The sequence below is a fragment of the Chinchilla lanigera genome, unplaced genomic scaffold, assembly GCF_000276665.1.
Source record: "Chinchilla lanigera isolate Chin_1 unplaced genomic scaffold, ChiLan1.0 scaffold00026, whole genome shotgun sequence".
Classification (NCBI taxonomy): domain Eukaryota; kingdom Metazoa; phylum Chordata; class Mammalia; order Rodentia; family Chinchillidae; genus Chinchilla; species Chinchilla lanigera.
In genome coordinates this window covers 25530832-25552276 of record NW_004955427.1, presented here as the reverse complement: position 1 = coordinate 25552276, position 21445 = coordinate 25530832, and the positions used below count along the sequence as shown (strand labels likewise).

Here is a 21445-nt window from a genome sequence, read left to right as displayed (position 1 = left end):
GAGCCGAAGTGTTTGGGCCGGGGGCGTGTCCTCAGGCAGTTCTTTCTTCTGGTTGGCTGTGGTAGAGGTAGGCGGGACCTCTGCAGCAAGGCAGTTCTCTTAGGCACTGCGGGCGGTGATTACACCTCCCCTGGGAGCAGTCTGCGCCTGCGCGGGCGGAGGTTTTGTTTCCGACTTGGTGAGCGCTAAACCGTGATCCCGGAATGCTCAACTCCTCCAGCGGTGCGATGTGGAGGCTGCAGGTGGTGCTGGGCCACCTGAGCGGTCGGCCCCAGACCGGCCCGGCATTGCAGGCCGAGCCGTGCCACAGTGGTTTCCCACCGCCCTCGGCTGCGGACGTGGTGGTGGTGCACGGACGCCGCACCGCCATCGGCCGAGCGGGCCGCGGCGGCTTCAAGGTGAGGCCCTGGGGTGAGCGCCGGGCTGAGAGGACCCGTGGGGGCGTGGGTCGCCTTGTGCCAGGCCGGGTGTGGGAGCCGGGCTCACCGGGCTGCGTCCCGCTGCAGGACACCACTCCCGACGAGCTCCTGGCGGCCGTCCTGACCGCGGTTCTGCAGGACGTGAATCTGAGGCCTGAGCAGCTGGGAGACATCTCCGTGGGTGAGCCCGCCACCTGATCCCCCGTCCTCCGGAGCCCACACTTCTCAGCCCTAGTTTTCACGGGTGGGACGGGCAAAGCACTCCACTGTCTGCAGCCCTTTCCCGGGAACCAGCCACCCCCACCTCGGACACCTCAGACACTTCATGCCTCTTGCACGTGCGTTCTGCCTGTTAGCAGAACATCAGCCTGTTGGCCCCAAAAAGCAGAAGTCATAAGCGCAAACATTCTCATACCCAGGGGTTCCCAGACGATCTAGGAGGCAGGAGGCAGGAGGCAGGGTCCTCTACTACCATGACATCCTGTCTATGCCAGAACAGAAGAGAGAATGTCAAAACCCTCTAGTGCAGCGGCTCATATACAGATGGAGAAACTAAGACTCAGTGAATCTGCCCTGAAGCTGGGATGTGAACCCAGGGCCTGGGCCTTCAGTCCAACCTCGTTTTTTACCCTTCTCCTCTTCTCTTGAACTACAGCCATATAGTATAGATCATAGTTTCATTCACAGATACCGGCTTGGGAATCATGGTTCCTCCTCTAGCAAGCCTGGGAGGAGGATAGGTGATTTAAGTCTACATTCTCAGAATGTCATTTCCCTCACCACAGGACCAGTTCTATTAGACTTGAAGCTTTGCCTTGTAAGATTCCTCTTTCTAAGCCCCAACTGTAAAGAGCAGGCCAACAGTCCTGTCTCTGCTGATTTTTTAAAGAGCAGGGTATAAGAGCAAGCAAGTTTGAGATCCGCTGCTACTGGGGCTGGCTTATGACAGAACAAGCTGTTGAGTCACTCTGCTTTAGACCCTAAAGTTCCAGAGCCTCACATCAGCCTGTGGAAAGCTCAAGTTCTGTAGAAAGACCTAGAATGTGTCCTTTCTGGTATTCACAGCTGTCTGGTACTGCTCAGAACACCTCCTCGCACTAAATGTTTTCTTTTGTCCATAGGAAATGTGCTTCAGCCTGGCGCTGGGGCCATCATGGCCCGGATTGCCCAGTTTCTGAGGTAATTCTTTTTTTACTTCTAGTTGTGGGTTAGTCTTTGTAGCTCTCCTTTTTTTCTTTTTTTTTTTTCCCCATCTCTTAAGCGGGTTCTGGACCCAGAGAATGCAGCTTATGGGTGATGGAGTATGCGGTTGGACACCAGATCCTGAGGTAACCAGAGTCCTTGCAATCCTGCTCTTGTGGACCCAACCTTTCCTCTACTTTATGGGGTGTTGTGCTACCCTGCCCAGAAGTTAGACACATAGGGCTTTGGGACGAGAGCAAAGGTTTTCTGTGCCTTTGGTAAGGGTGGACTCTGTCCTTATTGGCAGGTAAATAACCACACAAACAGGACGAGCAGTGACTTTGCTCCCTTTGCAAGTTGAGCATGCTGGGAACTCTAGTGTCATCCCATCAGGAGAGGCTTGAGCATAGGGCAGAACCCAGGGAGAGACAAGACAGGCCCCAGAAGAAGCCTTAGTCATCTTGCTCTTCAGCACTTGTTCTCCCAAGATGGGGAAGCAGTGTTTAAACTATTTTAACATGTGGCTTTGTACTTTCGGCTGCATGGAGTACAGATAATAATGTAGAAACATTAGCTAGATACAGAATAGGAAAACAAAAAACAACAACAAAAAATTGAACTGAGCAAGATTCAGACTGCTTACGGTGCTGTTCAGGGTCTTCCTGTGTGCAGATTTTTGTAGACTTCTCAGCTCATATCCCAGCTGCTTATTCACCTGGGCTTTTCCTCCTTCAACCAGCCTGTCTGCCTACTGTTTCCCTACCCTGTTCATTCTGCCTTTTGGGGTGCTGTTCCCACCTTCTGTCTCTGCCCCAGCTAAACTCTGCCTAAACATAGTCTTACCATTTGGACGTGGCTTCCCCGAATTCTCAGGTTTTAGATGAGAGACCTCTTGCTCTAGCAGCTTCCCATGTGCTTCTCTGTGATATGGTTATGACATCAGCCCTGCTACTGCCATCCCTGTTAGTGGATTCATTTTCCAGATGTTGGTTAGGCATCCTGTAGGGCTCAGTATTATGAGAATTTGAGCATTCTTCAGATGGTGCTTCATGTGCCGTAGATACTGGGTGAAAACCGGGGGGAGTTCAGCAGGTCTAGGAGACCATCCATCTGGGAAGCCCTCTGTAGAACCTGGCACCACCCCTGGGTCAGGGGTTCGCTCGCTGCACACCAGCATCACCAGGGTGCATGCATTCCCAGAGGTTCTGAGTGGGTATGAAGAAGCTTGGAACTGTCCCCAGGGCTTTGCATGGTTAGTCAAGGCAACTTGCATGTCCTGAGGGCAAACCCTGCCAATTTTCATGGCTGGGCCCAAGGTGAGTGCCTGGGGAGCCGCAGAGAAGGGGTATTGAAACTGTGGTGCCTGTCAGCTCTCCCTGCAAGTGGGAACATGAAGGTCCCCCTGTAAAGCAATACTAAGGTTAAGAGGGTGAGGATGTTGGCTTTTCTTTGAGCCCATCACTGCGCTGTTCTTTGAGGGAAACAGATATGTCTGGTTTTCATTGTTGAATCTTCAGAGGGAGAGACGAAGTGATCCCTGTGGCCAAAACAGGCTCCCTTGCCTTGGGTTGGAGAGAATCACAGGCTGGGAGGCATGTGCTTTTGAGGTGCTCAGGAGACATCATCTTCAGAGACAGGCTCTGCCCAGAGTTGCCCACTGCAGGCCCCATGGATCTGCCTGGTATGGGAAGTACTGCCAGGTTGGGCTAGGCCTGGTGACATAGACCTGTACTCCCCACACTCTGAGTAACGAACGCAGGAAGATCTCAAGTTCAAGCTGGACCTGAGCAACTTGGCAATTTAGTGAGGCCCTTTCTCAAAATAAAAAAGGAGCTGGGGATGTAGCTCAGTGCAAAAGCTTGGGGCTCAATACCCAATACTGGGGGAAAAATGGTTGTTTCCCTGGTCTGTGCACCCCCTGATGAGGACAGTGGTATGGCCCAGAAGTATGGGCCTGTTTTCTGTGGGGACTGACTGACAGGGCAGGGGACTGACTGCCATCTCCCTTCTGTTGCAGTGGTATCCCAGAGACTGTCCCTTTGTCCACTGTGAATAGACAGTGCTCGTCGGGACTGCAGGCAGTGGCCAACATAGCTGGTGAGTTGTGGGTGGGTGGCACCGGTGGTCGTGGTCTGGCCTTACTGCTGACCCCACAGGTTTGGGTCCATAATGTTGCTGCTCTGGGCCATGTTATGCATTTCTGCCCGGACTTCGGAGCACAGAAGGAATGTAGGAGCAGCCCTTGCCACTGCCCGAGAGCCTTTCTCGATCTTCTGGGTCTTTATCTCTGAGGCTGTGCTGAATCACACATAGATAGCAGATGGGGCTGGGTATAGTGTCACACGTCTGTAATTCTAGCACTGGGGAGGCTAAGGCAGGAAGATTGCCACAAACTCCAGGTCAGCCTGGACTACATACTGAGACCCTGCCTCAAAAACAAAAACAACAAAAACAAAAACAACAGCAACAGAAAAGAAAGCAGGTGGGGAAGTGACCTTGCTGCTCCCAGGACGGATGCCCTCTGGCCAAGGATGGTTATGAAATGCTTTTGTTGCAGGTGGCATCAGAAATGGGTCTTATGACATTGGCATGGCCTGTGGGTAAGAATTCTTTTTGCTGGTGTTTATTAACCAACTGTGATGATCAAACTAACTCTCTTTTCCTCAGCTTTCTGAGGCAGTGATTTCAGGGTTCTCCACTAGCCCCTCTGAGCAGCTGCCTGTGAGTTGGTTCACACAAATGCAGCCCAGAAGTGGCCCCAATGCCAGCCGCTGGGGAATGGCTCACTTGTGGACACCAGCAGGGAGGGATGGTTGGTCTCAGCTTTCTTTCTTAGAAACCTGTTAAGCTGGAAATGTGGGCAAGCACACTGAAGAAATAGAGCACTTGTGTTCCTTTTGAGACTGGAGTGGCAGTTTTGGTTCCCTAAAGCCAGGGACAGCTTCCTGCTTTATAAGTGTGCATTTTACGAAGCTGTCAACCCCCTGTCCCTGCCTTTGTCCCCAGGTGGACACATCTGAGTGTCTGCTAGCTTTTGAGCAATGTTGGATCTCTTATGATTTGGTTACCACCACCTCCACCCAACTCTATCTTTGCTGGCAGCATTTGGCAGTGCCTCTAGGGAAAGGAAGGGCACTGGGGCCCAGGCTGGGAGTATCTGGTGTGAGGCAGGCAGGCTCAGGAGGTGAGCAGCCAGGTACTGTGTATACTTGCCACCTTTCAGATCCTCTGTCGAGGTTCTTGACAGGAAACACTGCTGGCCCCTGACCAGGTCAGGGTTACATGGCCTTGAGTTATCTGATCTATGTCTCATTTGAAGAACAGCCACAAACAGGGACTCTGGCAAGGCAAAGTCCAATGCCTGGCCTGCCCTTTGATTTCTCTCATGTTCTTGTCTCACTGGGGGACAGTAGGTATGAGCAACTTGAGAGGGGCTAGAGCCTTCATAAAACTTCCTTAGGGGCTTCTGATTCCCCAGCAGGTTAAAGGCCAGTGGCTGAGTTATTATGGAGCTGGGCTAGGAGAGCACAATCTGATGGTCCCTGTGAGGTTCGGCATACAGTGTCATCCAGAAGTCCAAGATGGGAGTGAGTGCTGGGGGCATACTAAAATGGGGTCAGAATGGGTGACTATGAACAAATTCCTCACCACCAAGGACATCAGTGTCCTCACCTATTAAAGGCTATACTTACCTCAGCTCTGGCCAGGTTTGTAAGAGGATCCAATGGAGCCATAATCTCATCTAGCACCATGGAGCATGCATCATGTGACTGACCCTGTTTTTAGGGCACTTATGCCTGCAAAGAGTTGAAACTAGTGCTGGGACCAGAAAGTACTTAAGCAAGGTCCTCTGTTGTCCTTCTTGAAGCGTATGCCCCACCTTTCTCTTGTCTCCCTGCAGTGACCACCTTCCTGTTCTCAGCCCCTTGCACCTCATGTCTCTGCAGACTCTTTGATATGCTTACTGAGACATTTGTCTCAGCTGGGCATGGTGGCACATGCCTCTAATCTCAACACTCTGGGAGGCTGAGGCAGGAGGATCACAAGTTCAATCCTAGCCTGGACAACTTAGTGAGTCAGTGAGACTCCATCTCAAAATAAAAAACAGAAAAAGGGCTGGGGATGTAGTTGAGTGCAGAGGCCCTGGGTTTAATACATAGCACCAAAAAAAAAGATTTATATTTGTCTCTTTTCCCTCTGTACCTGAGGGCTCCGAAGCAGGGCCTGGGCCCATTGGCTGTGTTCCCTGCACTGTGCAAAATGCTGGAAGGCTTTCGCTGGGAACCGGTGATTGACTGGGTCAGCAGTTACGCAGGGAAGCATGACCCTGCCCCAGGGTGCGTGGCCAGTGCAGTACCCTGTCCCAGGTGGAAGGAAGTAGAGACAGGTTTCTGTAGCTCTGCAGCCCCAGCTCTGCCTTGCCAGCTGTGTGCTCTCCCAGGCCTCACAGTCCGCCTGCTGGAGTTCTTGAGGGTTCCATGTGTTCAGCCATCCCTGGGGGTTCCTACTAGGGCTCCTCTTCCTTCTCCTCCTCAGGGTGGAGTCCATGTCCTTGGCTGAGAGAGGGAACCCTGGGAATATTACTTCGCGCCTACTGGAAAATGAGAAGGCCAGAGACTGCCTGATACCCATGGGGTGAGTTCACAGCTTCAGCTCCACATGCTATGCCCCTCAGCACTCTGCACATCCTGGAGCATGGTGCAGGAACTTTCTCATCTCTGTGGCTGGCGGTGCCAGGCCTTGGCCTGCTTCCTTTGGGTATCATCTGCCCTGGATGTGGCTCTTGATTCTGCCCTTGGCTTTTATTTCCTGATGTCTCCAAGTGGTCTCTGAGCCATTGTGTTTTCAGATACAGCCCACCCAGTCTCACCCTCTGAAATACTCATTCATGTGAAGGATGATGGCAGCTGTTCCCCAAAGCCTCGAAGGCCAAGAGAGTCGAAAGGAGAGGTTTTGATTCCTAATCATCTGAGTAAGAGTCAGGTGTAGCGTGGCAAATGTGCCACCCCCAGGACGCACAGATAGGGTGTCCTGGCTCCAATAGGTGTATGAGGAGACTGAGGTTCAGCGAAGGCAGTGTCTTGACTTCTCCACATACTATATCCCCAAAGGCATCCTGGAAAACCAGCGGCCAGGCTGCAAGGCCTAGCTGTGGCTCTGGGCTCTTAGGATAAGGTATGCAGGAGACTAAAGTGCATCTGTTCCAAAGGGGACACGGACATCCTCTTCTCCCCATAAAAGCACTTGTCCTCCAGTTAGGGGCACTTGGTCAATTGCAGCCAGTTATCAGTGCCCCTCCAGACCCTCCTATCCATCTCCCCTGTTCTGAGGCAGCTCACTGAGCAAACAGATCCCCACTGCACTGTCTGCATGTGGGCTGCCCTCCCTTGGTGAGGGTGTCTTTCTTTGGGGTATGAGTCTCTGAGGATGTGGCCAGCACTGGTGACTCCTTGCCTGTACCCACACACATCCTGGGGCAGCGAGTACGACCTCCTGAGTCCTCACTACTGTCTGTGGCATGGACCAGCCCTCCTTCCCTGTGGCCCTGGGGGTCCTGGCCTTCAGGCTGCTAGACTCACACCTGCTGGTTTGCCATTTGTGTTCTAGGATAACCTCGGAGAATGTGGCTGAGCGGTTTGGCATTTCCAGGGAGAAGCAGGATACCTTTGCACTGGCCTCCCAGCAGAAGTGAGTGCTGCTTGGGGTAGGACTGTGAAAGGGCTGGAGAGTGAGGTCTTGAAGCCCTCCTAGTTGATCTGAGGTGGAGTTGTCGGGAGGAAATGGCTGTCACAGAGGGCTTTGAAGGCTTCGTGCCTTCCCGCTGGAGGTAGAAAGGAACCATCAGCATTGTGGGGCTTGATAGCTTTTCTAGGTCCTTTATCTGACTGCCTACACTGATGTCTTCACGGCTGGGCCTCACTGCCCCATCTGTTTCATAAGGGCCATAATGAGGGCCAGAACTCCTTTCGAACTGATGGTGGCTTGGTGACTGGTCATGGTAGCCACTGGCTTCTCTGGGGACCTGGAGTGGGGGCTCAGGCCTGCTAGGGCACTGCCATCTTAGGTTCTGGAGCAGTCCTGGGTCTGGGGAAGCATCCTGAGGCTGGGGCTGGGACTGACATCAGAGAAACTCAGGGGCTCAGGCCTTTGGACAGCAGCGGGTGACATTAGCCAGCCCCAGCCTTGCAGAGAGTAGATGACAAAAGAAGAGAGGTATCTGAGCCAGGTGGGCCTCTCCAAGGCAGGGATCCTTAGCTTCTTGGGCCCAGGTAAGCATTTGAGCATTTGTTGGAAGCTTTGGGATCCTCCCACTAGAATGTCCCTGGGTATTTGTTCAAGACTGCAAGGGCTATCCCAACATGCCTTGTGCTTCACTATTTCAATATGAAAATGCAGCAAAGAGGTTAGTGTACAGCACTCTAAATTTGGGGAACTGGGGAATGGGTAAAATTTGGGTGTTGAGGTCCAACAGGAAAGCTAAGCCAGATACTTAATTGTTGCTTCAGCCTCATTTATCAGAAATGGCTGAGCAAGCTTAGTCCTTTGTGGATAAAGGCCTGTAAGGGGAATGGGTGGCACCTCCAAACTTCTTTGCTCCTGCAAGGGTGGGAACAGCCTTGATGTGGACATCTAAGGCTGATCTCAAAGAAGGCCTGGAACGCCTCAGGTATGCCTCTTCCTCGCAGGGACAGGTTGGGGTCTTGGGGAGCCCCCAGAAGTCCCTCAGGTTTCTCTCAGGGGCAGGCGTGTCCCTGAATTTAGCAGCCTGAGGTTGCATGTCTGCTGGAATTGGCAAAGGACAGGGAGGAAGGGAACACCAGTGGAGCCTGAGCCTGGCTGTCAATGGTGCTGGCAGGGCAGCGAGAGCCCAGAGCAGGGGCTGTTTCCGGGCTGAGATCGTGCCTGTGACCACCACCGTACACGATGACAAGGGCACCAAGGAGAGCATCACTGTGTCCCAGGATGAGGGTGTCCGCCCCAGCACCACCATGGAGGGCCTGGCCAAGCTGAAGCCTGCCTTTAAGGACGGTGGCTCCACCACGGCTGGTAAGCCTGAGCGGGGACCAGGGTGGGAGCCTAGAGCAGACCAGGCCCCATGACAAGGTGGCCGTGGAAGGGCTGGTTCTTCTCAGCCTCTCCCTGATGCCTCCTCACTCCAACTGTTTGCCCCTAGGAAACTCTAGCCAGGTGAGTGATGGGGCAGCTGCCATTCTGCTGGCCCGGAGGTCCAAGGCAGAAGAGTTGGGCCTCCCTATCCTTGGGGTCCTGAGGTCCTATGCAGTCGTTGGGGTCCCGCCTGACATCATGGGCATTGGACCTGCCTATGCCATCCCTGTAGCTTTGCAAAAAGCAGGTAAGGCACCTTACCCAGCGTCCCCCTCCTGCACTGCTGGGGATATGGGGATTGCAGGGTGGGCAGCCCTATGGGTGCTACAGAGTGAAGGTAGAGCAGGCTCTTACCTCATTCCCAACTCTCTGTGACCCGACAGCTGGGAACCAGTCACCCTTCCAGGAGACAGACACACTGGGCGTGGGGCGGTCTGGGGAGCCACTGAGTCCTGCTCAGGGGCTGCTGCTAGCTCAGGTCTGTACCTTGCCTGCAGGGCTGACAGTGAATGACGTGGACATCTTTGAGATCAATGAGGCCTTTGCTAGCCAGGTGAGCCTTGTCTCTCACTGTTACCTGGGGCTGGGCAGCATGTGGGGAGGGAGCAGTCAAGCCTGGCCCCACATGGGATGCAGACAGGTAGGACACAGGTGTCAGCTGCTACTCTGGCTCCTTCCAGGCTGTGTACTGTGTGGAGAAGCTGGGCATCCCCCCTGAGAAGGTGAACCCTCTAGGGGGCGCGGTGGCTCTGGGCCACCCCCTGGGCTGTACTGGGGCTCGACAGGTCATCACACTCCTCAACGAGCTGAAGCGCCGTGGGAAGAGGTGAGGTTATACTTGGTGGGGTTTGTGGACTTAGGGAGGTTGGGGAGGTGAACATGTATGTACATCACTCAGAACCGAGGCTGCAAAGGTGTAATATCAGCCTTCCCGAAAGCAATCCCAGCCCAACAGAGGGTATCTGCTACCTTGACAGTGTCTAGGGGGACAGTGGTGACAGTTTCCCATGGATCTGGTCTGCTGTTTTGCATCCTTTGTTATCTAGCAGGGTTCCATGCAGTTCAGCCTAGTTGGGTGTTGGGCATTGGGCCCCTGCCCAGCCAATGCAGTTTTGTTTCCTCAGGGCTTATGGAGTGGTGTCCATGTGCATCGGGACTGGAATGGGAGCCGCTGCTGTCTTCGAATACCCTGGAAATTGAGGCCCTGGCAAGAGGCACTACCCAGACAGTCCTGCTCTGGTGGCTGGAGAGGGTTACTACAGAAGATAATCCGTGTGGGACACTCAGCATATCAAGTCCCTTCAACTAATTTGGACAATAGGAGCACTAACACAGTACAGGACTGGGTGGGGTGCTGAGCTGCCCCTGTCACACTCTAGTAGCTGTGTCAAAGTCTGGTGGGTCACCAAGGCCACAGACCATCGTGTAACTTCTGGAGTGGTGACTTTGTGAGTGAGGGCTATAATGGATGTAGAAAATGTGTGTGATCTCGTCTTGGTGGCTGTGGTTTTTTCCAAGGGCCAGCTTTTGCCTTGCTAGTCTTCTGTGCGCCCCACCTCAATAGTGGAGGTTAGGGAGGGGAACTTGCACACACCTAGCTCGGAACTGGGACTCTAAGGGTGTAATTGCTGCCTACCCTGAGGGCCAAGCTCAAAAGCAATCCTGCCCTTCACAGGTTGTCTGCTGCCCTGAGTGTGTATCTAATGACTTAATTGTCATGATCTCCAACGTGATGTGATTTGTCCTTTGTGTTAGCTCGAGGGACATATGTAGGCCTAGGCTGAGACCATTGCCCTGAAAGGGGGCTTCTCATGCCCAGGTGCCACACTCAGAGCCCCCCAGTCTGTGTCCTGACCCAGCAAACATCTCTGTCCTGGCCGTGTTTATCCCCTCACCTTGGCTGGGGCTGAAAAGTAGGCAGAGCCTCAGTGCTGGTGTGGTACTATATATCCCTTGTTGGATGTCCTGGGCCCAGCAACTGCAAGGTGCAGGACTTCTTGCTAAGCACACCTTCCACCATCAGTGTGCCAGATACACTCAGTGCTCCTGAGCAGCATGTGGGACTACAGGCAGGAGGGCCCGGGGCAGTGCCAGGGAGGCCAGGAGGCAGTGTACCTGGCGGTGAAGAGCACCTGTGGGATGGTAGAGGTTGGGGGCGCACCAGTCAGTTGGGCCTCCAGAAGCTCGCTGCTTGGGACAAAACCTGAAGGCCTCAGCCTCCTTGTCTAGCTCCTGCTGTCCTCACCAGGGAAGAGAGAACAGGCTTCAGCAGCTCCATGTATTGTCCTGAAGCCTCGTCGTCCTCCTCCTCCTGCTGTGGAAGTTGGGCCATGGGAACACAGCTGGGTTGAAGACAGCAATCAGGAGGCCCCCCGACCAGAATGTACCCCACACAAGACAGAGCTTGGACCAAGACAGTTCTGTGGACCTAGCTCAAAAGATTTACCCAAGGCACCTGTTGGAAATGGATTCCTGGGGCCTCAGGGTCAACAGCAAGGTAGTAAGACCCTTTATAAATACTTTATAGACATGATGGTACACACCTGTAATCCCAACAGTCTAGGAGGTGAAGGCAGATTAGAAGTTCATGCCCAGCTGGGGTGATTTAGTGACTTACCAAGACTTTCAGAAAAAGGTTGGGGATATAGCTCAGTGCAAAGGCCCTGAGTCCAATCCCTAGTACTGACAAACTAGATTTCAATTTTGCTGTGTCTTCTAGACCCTTTCAGGTTGACTGATGCAGTTTCGTATAAGGGCTGTGGTGTTCTGTATTAGTGCTCTTCAGTTCAGTGACTAATAATCACCTGTGGCTGGTAAGGACCTGAAGTGTAGACAATATGCTGGAGGAATTGCATTTAAATTTTATATAAATTAAATTATACTTAAGTGGTCATTTACTACTGGTGACTGTTGTAATGTAGAGGCCATCCCAGAGTGGGTCCCAGAGACTTGTAATTTTATTTATTTATTTATTCATTCATTCATTCATTTATTTTTGAGACCTGTATTTTAACAAGGTGACACTGAGCAGACTCAGGATGGAATTTATTTATTTATTTATTCATTCATTCATTCATTTATTTTTGAGACCTGTATTTTAACAAGGTGACACTGAGCAGACTCAGGATGGAGATTCACTAAGTTAGAGCTCGAAAACTGAAAGATAAATGTATCAACCTCTCCACGTATTTAGAAACTTTAAAACTTTTCTGTATGATGGTAGGTCTAAGAAGGAATCACTACAGAAATCAGAAAATATACCAGAGTGAATAGTAACAAAAAGATTGTGTATCCAAAAACCTGTGGATTTGCCAGGCATGGTGGTGCATGCCTATAATCCCAGAATTCAGGAAGCTAAGGCAGGAGGACCTCTGCAAATTCCAGGCCAGCCTGGGCTACATAGTGAATTCAAGGCCAGCCTACACCACATAATGAGACCCTGCCTCAAAAAATAAATAAATAAATAAATAAATAAATAAATAAATAAATAAATAAATGTTTTTTTAAAGGAATAGCATAGAAAATAAGTCTATCAGTCACATAAAGAATGAAAAAATAGGCTGGGCATAGTGGCACACACTTGTAATTCCAGCACTTGGGAGGCTAAAGCAGGAGGATTGCAACTTTTTTTTTGGAGACAGGGTCTTGCTATGCAATTTAGGCTGGCATTGAGCTCCCTTTGTAGCCCAGACTGGTCTTGAACTTGCAGCAATCCTTCTGCCTCAGCCTCCCAAGTGCTGGGATTACAGGTATGCGCCACTATACCTGGCAGGATTGCAACTTTGAGACCCACCTGGACTACATAAACCACGTCTCCCCCGCAAAAAAGAAATGGTAAGGAGCTGCAGGCTGGGAGTGTAGCTCAGTGGTAGAGTGGGTGCTTTGAATGTAAGAGGCTCTAGGTTTGATCACCAGCACCACAAAAGGAGAAAACAAAATCAGAGATTAGTGAAATAGAAAACAGACCAGAAAAACTGCTTATTTGAAAGGATTATGTGGACAAAGGCAAAACCACTGACCAATTTCAATCATTTATGACACAAAGGTCTCACAATGTTGCCCAGGTGGGTCTTGCTCTTGTGGGCTCAATGATGGTCTCACTTTGGCCTCCCCAGTAGCTAGGACTACAGGTGTGTACCACCACACATGCTACTTCCCATTATTTAAAGCAAATAAAAAGAAGGTACAAATAAGCACGTTAGGAATTAAGAAGGAAAGGGGCTAAGCCTCAAACTAAGGGCCTCATACATACTAAGGAGGTGCTTTACCACTAAGCTATTCCACCTAGCCCCTAAATTTCCCTCTTAAAAGTATGCTGGTCATTGAATTAGAGCCCAACTCAACCCTGTACAGACTATACTCTGAACATCCTATTTCCAAATAAGATTCACAATTCCAGGGCTTAGGACTTAACATCTTTTGGGGTATGTAATTCTAGCCACATGGGATTAGTTAATTTACTTTCACCCTTTAATGAAAACATTCAAGAGTACACACTTAACACTGAGTATTTTCTAAAGATTCTGATAAGGATGTTTTCATTTTTCTGTTTTCTAAATAGTGTGTTGCATTTTTACTTCCTCTTTAACTCACTAGTTATTTAAAGGACTGCTTTAAAAGTTCTAAGCAGTTTGGGATCTGCCCCAATTATTATTATTATTTTTTTATTCTTTTCAAACAAAAATTAAAAACTAAACAATACAGAGTAAATTAAAATGTAAAAGTCACCCCCAACCATTAGTTTCTAAACCCCACTTCCACAAGTAATTGTTACAGATTTTTTGCAGCTTGTCTTTCTGGACTTTTCTTTCATGCATACAGAGCCACTTGGCTTAATTATGTGCCTCAAGGGCTCACGGGGAGGAGCGGGGCTATGGCAGAAAGCCAGAAAAATGGAGCCTAATCCCAACATTTCATTTTCCTAAACCAAATTTGCTCTAAAGTGAATACAAACGGACATATTCACACTTTAGTGAAGACAAGCACTTTTTCCATCAGAGCTCCTTAGAATCAGTTTGCTTAAACATCAAACTTTTCTCCAAACTCAAAATTAGCTTTTAAAAAATCTTAGCCTCAGCTGCATGTGTTACTTAACTGGAGACAGGCCCACTCCGACACTGCAACTCAGACAAACAAATGTGTTTGCTGCCAGGGGCTATAGTTCAAAATATTTCTCTCTAAGAGCTTCCAATTGATCTCACAAATAATGTTACCATTTCTGAGATGGAAGACAGAAGAAAAATTTCTAACATCTCAAAATGTAGTCTTCTCCCCTCACACACAAAATTTTAGTTACACACAGTAAACTATGAAATCTGAATTATAATTATTTGTCTGTTTCATTCGCTAATGTCTGGTTATTTTTAATTCCGTAATTTTATCTTTGTCTTGGAAGTAGAGGAAATAGGAATCTAAGCTGCTAATATTACTCCCAACTTTTCACTTTTAAAACTACTCATTCAGAAAATTATATATAAGCCTAGATGGTTTCAATAATTACCAATACTAATGAATACAAATTTAGGGATGTACAGGACTAAAATAACTAATCAACTACTGTTACATTAATGGAATTTTAAAATGCATCTTGAGAGGCTGATGCAAGAGGATTGCTCAAGTCCAGCAGTTCAAAGCTAGCTTGGAAAACAGTGAGGTACTGCCTAAAAAAAAAGGCATCTTGCTGGGCGTGGTAGTGCAGACCTGTAACCCAAGCATTCAGGAGGTTGAGGTAGAGGAATTTCTACCCTAGGCTACATAGCAAATTCAAAGCCAGCCTAGACTAAATAGGAAGACCCTGTCTCAAAAAACCAAAAGAGGGCCGGTGATGTAGCTCAGTGGCGTAAGCACTTGCCGGGCAAGCTTGAGGTCCTGAGTTTGATTCCTGGTACAAAAAAAAAAAAAAGAATTTTTAAAGTAATGTATCTTTATGAAGTTAGAACATTTTCTTCAGAATTTTTGCAAAGAAAAAGTTTGAGAAAAAGTCACGTCAGATGTGACTGCAAAACTTGAAAGACAGAAGAAATGTTTGGTGTTACTTTATTGGAGACCAGAGTGTAAGACTTGTATTTGTGTTTATTTCTGTTTTCTTCTTTACAATGAATCTCACTATTATGCTTACTAAATGAAGAGGTTTTTTTCTCTTTTCTGTGAAAAACTCACATCTAGTACTTACTCTCAAATGGATTGGTTTTCACTGATTTCTGATGTAATTTATTCTAAAAATTCTAGATTCAAAGAAAACTCAGCAATTAAGAAATCAAAGAGTTACTATGAGAAGAAAATGTAGGCTAGTGACGGTAAACAATGTAGGGTCCTATCTCTGGCCTGGTGCATTCCAGTGGGACACACTGACTGGTATAGCCTTCCTTGGGGTAATTTAGCAGCTCCTGGTCAAATTACTTAGGCACACGGAATAGAAATCCTACTCTCAGGTGTAAAACCCAGAAACGCTCTTTCACTCTGCTCTGTAGGGCTCCATGGCTCATTGCAGTGGTGTCTGCATTGAACTCATCAGTAGTCCAGCGAGTGAAGCTCATCAGGGGCCAAGACAGTCGACTGTGTGGTTAGCTCGCTTGTGAATATGGTCAGTGAGATGGGGTACAGGTGTTGTCTGCACAGCAACCCTAAAGTCTCAGCATGCTTTTTCAGGTACTCCTCAGCCAAGCAAAGTAACAGTTCTGGTTAACGACAGTATTCTGTTATCAAGTTCTTAGGTCCAAATAGTTTAATACACATTTAATGTTCTAATAACATAGTACTATACCTGTTTGAAATAATACACATAAATTGGAGGAGAAAATATTTCATTTCATTCTTAAATAATCAAAACTATTTACTAAGGGGATGTGTGTTCCTGTTGGATGCTGCACAGGGGTTCACAGATTTGGGGATCAGATTAGACTCCACACTCCTATTTTCTGTCTCACCTTGATTTTCATGTAGTACCTGCTTATAAGTAATAGCTTATAATTACTTTTGTTTATAAAGGCTTGCTTGTAGGTTGCTGAAAGTATAACTTCACAAAGATAGGTTATGGAAGGAGTTGTACAACCTAATGCTAGAACCATGAACCACTTCAATGTAGTAGTTCACATGTTAAGTATTGTGAGCTTAGGAGAAACTGATATCCCAAAGGGTGGTTCTCTGGCACACAGCTAGTGAAGCAGTCTCAACCAGGTCTCTCTGACCTTCTTTTGTTTCTCTTCCAAGTACAGAGAGAGGTTCACTCTTCCTGAAGTTTTCTTACCTAATAGAGATTTTTTTTTCCAAAATAAATACAGTAGTCTTAAACCTCCTCCCTGGGAGTCTCATCAAATAACCAGGAAAGACTGACCAGCAGTGGAGTCTTCTCTTCAAGGGCAGCTGCAGACATTAGCTGGGAGATTTTAGCTACACAAAGTCTGTCCCAAGTGTAGCTCCGCCCCTCACTTTCCGGCAGCTTGCCACACCCTTCTGTGAAGAGGGTACTTAAACTCTAACCATCTGGCGTTTTCCTTGAGTTTCCTGTTTTGTGTAGCTCCTATGTACATGTGCATATTAAGACACTGTCATACCACTCTCTTGTCAACCTGTCTTTTGTTATGGGGCTCTTAGCCACAGCCCTTTACGATGGGCAGGAAGGGATCACCTCCTTTTCTACCTCTCCACAGCAGCCATATGGGTTCCCTGCAGCCTCCCGGAGCACCTTGGTGCACAGTTTGGGAAACACAAGATTAGATATATAAATAACTATGAATAAATCTTCAGAACAGTGTTGAATATAGAAAGCACTCCAGTTTTATGGGCAGGATGTTCATGTCCCTGTAAAATTCACCAACACCCTAATCTCCAGTGTAATATCAGGAGGTGGAGCTTTTGGGAGGTAATTAGTTGTGAAGGTAAAGCTCTTGTGCATGGGACTGGTGCCCTTATAAGAAGAGGAAGAGATACAAGAGCCTTCCTTTCTCCTCTGACATGCAGCAGGAGGTGGCTGTCCCCACGCAGGAAAAAGAGCCCTCACCAAGAACTGAATCTACCAGCCCTTTTTGACCTTAGACTTCCTGGCCCCACCACTGTGAGAAATAGATGTCTGCTGTTTAAACCACCCCTCTATGGTATTTTGTGATAGCAACAGAAGCTGACCAAGACAGACTAAGGTCTGTGGGGCTCCAGTGAGCCTCCTCTTGCTGAGGTTTCAATAACCTGCTAAACTTGAATGACAAGGTCTCTGGGAGCATGTAGCCTTGTCAAAAGCTCTACCTCCCAGGAAGACTCTCCTAGTGATTTCCACCACATGCCTCACATAGTGTCCTGTGACTTTGACTAGTTCTTTACAGTTCGTGTGCGTGTGCGTGTGCGTGTGCGTGTGCGTGTGTGTGTGTGTGTGTTGGAGGGGGGTTCCATCTGTCTTACTCTGTATCCTTTCTGAAAATCTAATTTATTCCCCCTGGGAGCTGATAACTCCCACATCATTGTCTTCAGCCCAGGCATCGTTCCTGAGGCTCAGCCTAGTTAAGTCTCTAATCTGACACCCCGCAGATAGCTCAGACCTGCCATATCCTGACTAAATGCCATTTTCCCTTTCTCTCCTAGCTGGAGTTTCCCACTAAGAGAATGGAAGCACTGTCCATCTGTAGCTGAGGGTGGCTTGTCTGTCAGCCCCAATTCTTTTCCTCTCCCTGAATCCACACCATTGCTATGTCTTACCCATTTTCTACTTGGGCTGCCTGCAGGACTTGTGTACTGTGGGAGTGCAATATGCCAATTCTGAGCCTAACCTTCAGTGGCCTCACATGGTTGCCCATGCCCTTTTTCTCTCTGCCGTTCTCACAAAACAAACACGCCCAGACACCTGACTGGTTCCAGGAGAAAGACAAGAGACACAGGGCGCAGAGCTGCTCAACTGAGCTTAGCCTAGGTGTGCTGAACCCCTCTGACCTGAGGGTATGTGAGCATTGATAAAAGGCACAGTGGCACAAGTCCATGCTCTCAACTACTGAGGAGCCTGAGGCAGAAGGATCATTGAGCCTAGGAGTTCATGGTCAGCTTGGGGAACATAGTGAGACCCTATTTCAAAAGAAAAAAAAAAAGATTGTCTTGCACTGCTTAGTTGGGAATGTTTGTTATGTATCAATAGTTTACCAGTGAGAACATCTAAACTAGAAACCTGAGGGTTACTTTTGACTCCTCCCTTTCCCAATCCACAGTGTCCATAGAGCTTCCTATGTATCTCTCAAACCCAGTTGCTTCTCTCCATCCTCAGCACTTCTACCCAGCCCAGGCCTCCTGCAACCACATTCTCAGGCCTTTTCCTTCCTCCCTGTTGCCCCCATCTGTCATACAGCATCCCCAGTGATCTGATGTGCAGATCTAGTCAAGGACTATTCCATGAATCCACTTAATCCCCAGGCTGGGCTATTAACTAAGGCCTGGACAAGGGAAGGAAGCTGCTGCAGACAGTGGGTAACTTGGTCACTGTGCCACCCCGTGGGCAGCTTCTGCTTTGTAGTCAAGTCCGGGCAAGGGATCTTTAATGGATCTATGCAGGCGAGGTGGGTTCAAGCTTAGAGTTTATGGATCCTGATAAAAAGAGACAGCTTCCGGTCACAGGGATCCCAGCCAGGAGGAACTCCCCAGGTGGTTCCCCTAAACTCCCACTACTGGTGCACATAAGGCAGCCAATGCCAGAGGAATTGGCAACTTGGAGTTAAAATATCTGTCCTCACTCCTTGATGATGGATCAGATCAGTAGTCTCTTTATTTGGCAAATGGGCTCATAGACCTCCTGTTCTTCCTGTGGCCATAGCAAAAGGGCTGTTATCAAAAGAGATGGTGGATGGTTCACTAGGAAAGCCTAGGTGCCATAGCCCATCAGGGAAAGCAAGACAGGCCTTCCTGTGGAGCACCTGGGGGACGCCAGCAGGCCTGGCCTCTAGGAAGCATTCATATATTTCCATGGCCTTCTCACAGGTGGCCCCCTGGGGCATTGCATCGTAATTATTATATTTAGCAGTTAAAGATGTGGATTCTGAAGTCACATATCATGGCTTTAGGCTCAGCTCTGCCACTAATCTTAGGATCTTGGGCCTATTTAATTAACTTCTCTGTGACATAGAGATTACCTCAGGGACAGAAGACAAATTCCTGGGCCTTTAACCTTTTACTGATTAAAATCATAATTTGTGTTTTCTTCTATGGTAGTCAGGGACTTTTAAAGTGATTTTAAAACAAAATGAGACAAACATAAACCAGACTCTTCATTTGGGCCTACAGATGCTCATTAGGTAACTAAAAGCAGAGCAAAGCTTGACCTTCATTTTGTACCTGCCTCTTTTGTTACCTTAAAACTTTGGGTCAAATCCCTGCTCATCTCTGCATATAGGTATTTTAATTATTTAGGGTTGTCTGTCTGAAAGTTAGCAAAGCAAGATTGACTAGCTCTAAATATACATAACCTATCTCATCCGTCCTTAACACTGAGAACACTGAGATAAGCCATTTACAGGGACCTCCAACCACCCACAAGCACCCAGACACCTCGGTCACTGCCCTATACCGGCCTTCGCTTTGGATTCCAGCCGAGCCTCTACAAGCTTTAGACTGCCCAGGCAGAGACCGTCGTCTCCTGGAGACCAATTTGCCCTCACACAAGAAAAACCTCTTCAAAGCCATCTGGCAAAACCAGAACTGAGATGATCAACTGGACCCTGGCCCAGCTGACCCATGAAGGCTGGTCATGATCTTTGCTTCGCAGGCCAGGCTGAACCTCTTCATCAGACCTCTGCCCCCAGCAGTTCCTCAAGCTGAAATCACTTTTCTCTTTTTTCTTACTTTCTAACTCTATCTAATAAATCATCTACCTATGCCTCACACTGACTTACCATGAAATGTTTTCTGTGCTGAGTCGGCAAACCTGCCCAGGGTGAGTTGAGGTCCCCATCGCCTCTTGGGACACTGCCTTAGTTTCTTATTCTGTAAAACGAGAGTGACAATTTATACAGGGTTCAAAGTGAGTTATATTGGTATCCATCAGAATAGCTACTATCTGAGTTCTGTTCTTTTCTTGCCCTCTCCCCTCCCCTCTCCTGTCTTCTCTCCTTTGTTTTGGTACTGAAGTAACCTAGGGCCTTGCACATGCTAGCACTGAGCTACAGTCCTAGCCCTTTCAACTAGAAAAAAATATTTTTGGTACTGGGAATTGAACTCAGGACCTCATGCTTGCCAAGCAGGTGCTGTGCCATTGGGCTATATCTTCGGCCCTCCCAGCCCTTTAAAAATTTTTTTTGAGACAGGGTCTCATTATGTAGTGCAGGCTGGTCTTGAACTCATAGTGATCCTCCTGCCTCAGTCTCTTGAGTTCCAGGATTACAGGCGTGTACCACCACCCCTGGCTGTGACAGGGTCTTTATAAGTTGCCCATGCTGGTCTCAAACCTGTAGTCTTCCTGCCTTTCTCTCTCTCTAGTTGCTGGTATTACAGCCACGTGCCACTACTCAGGCGTCTTAGAGGTTATTGGTTGAGAAGGATCATTAAGTACTTTTTGGAGTGTGAGAAATGTTCTATGCCTTGACCTCAGTGTTTATATGGGTGTATTCATACTTTAAAAAATTTTTTTGAGATAGGTTCTCAATATGTTGCCCAGGCTGTCCTGGAACTCCTGGGCTCAGTGATCCTCTTGCCTTGTATCCTCCCAAGTGGCTGAGACTGCCATCAAACATTGAAGTAAGTATGCTTCATAAAGTGTACTGTGTTTTATACCTTAGTTTAAATGTGTTTAAAAATAGTACCAAATCCCAGCATCACTGTGAGCATTACATGTGCCCAGTAGGTTGCATAATTGCTCCTGACCAGCATCCAGTATTTGGCTATCATCATAGTGGGGGAGGCCTGCGTCCCCAATAGGCAGTAAATGTTTGTGAGGACAGGTACTTTGGCACCTCCCTGTTCCAGGAGTGAGGAGCATGCCATCCGGTCTCCAGGCCACTCAAGTTCAGCCAGGGAGAGAGACTAGTGGTCAGACAGGGGCTCTGGTGGGCTGGGAGTGCTTTGCGTAGGGGTATATTTGGGAGGACTTGTGGAAAGAACTCAGTCCTGGGGACAGGAAGGACGCAGCCAAGGGAGAGAAAGCTGCCTTCGGCTCGGAAGAGGGGAATGGTTTGATTCGGGGAGCTCTTCACCATGTCTCGCACCCACTAGACTGTCAAATGCGAGGACTGCAGGAATGAATGAGCCCCATCTGTACCGGGATCACTAGTTCTGGTTTAAACAGAGATAAAATGGGACGCACTGGGGAACCACTTGGATTTGCGGAGTTTGGACAGCGATTATTAGAGCCAGGGCCTCAGGTCCCAGGATGCATTTCCTTATGACTCCGAGTGACACGTTGGGTGGACAGCTCTCCAGTACCGGAGACAGCTCTGGAGGAGTCCTAGGACCGGGACCATCTAGACATGGACAAGTAGGCTTAAAGCTGAGGCCTGTGGCCCCTAGTCCTGTGCGGAAGCCAGGGTGCGTTAAGGGCAGGCGGGTGCGGACAGCAGACGAGACTGCAGAGGAGCCGCGGCCGGGTGAGCACAGGAGGGAAGCGGGCTGCGCTGGTGGGCAGCGGCCCCCCACAGGTGCGGGGCCCAAGGCTCGGGCCAGACGCGTCCCGCTCGCGCGGTCCGGCAGGCGGCGCCAGAGAGCAGGCCGGCCCCGTGACTCGGTCCGGAGTCCCGCCGGGCGGGGCGAGGGGCGGGTCCGGCGTTTCCCTGCGCTGG

The 21445-nt window shown here is 49.0% G+C and overlaps 1 protein-coding gene across 1 annotated transcript; it reads left to right on the top strand.

Moving 5' to 3' along the window:
* The first annotated feature begins 180 nt into the window (after window positions 1–180).
* LOC102006596 (3-ketoacyl-CoA thiolase B, peroxisomal) lies at window positions 181–10436 on the top strand. The gene is made up of 12 exons (XM_013515208.1): window positions 181–398; window positions 507–600; window positions 1541–1598; window positions 3619–3698; window positions 4159–4201; window positions 6138–6236; window positions 7209–7289; window positions 8458–8648; window positions 8776–8955; window positions 9206–9261; window positions 9389–9534; window positions 9833–10436. Exons 1-12 carry the CDS (start codon window positions 204–206, stop codon window positions 9906–9908), a joined length of 1299 nt encoding a protein of 432 aa, XP_013370662.1. The 5' UTR covers window positions 181–203; the 3' UTR covers window positions 9909–10436.
* The last annotated feature ends 11009 nt before the right edge of the window (window positions 10437–21445 follow it).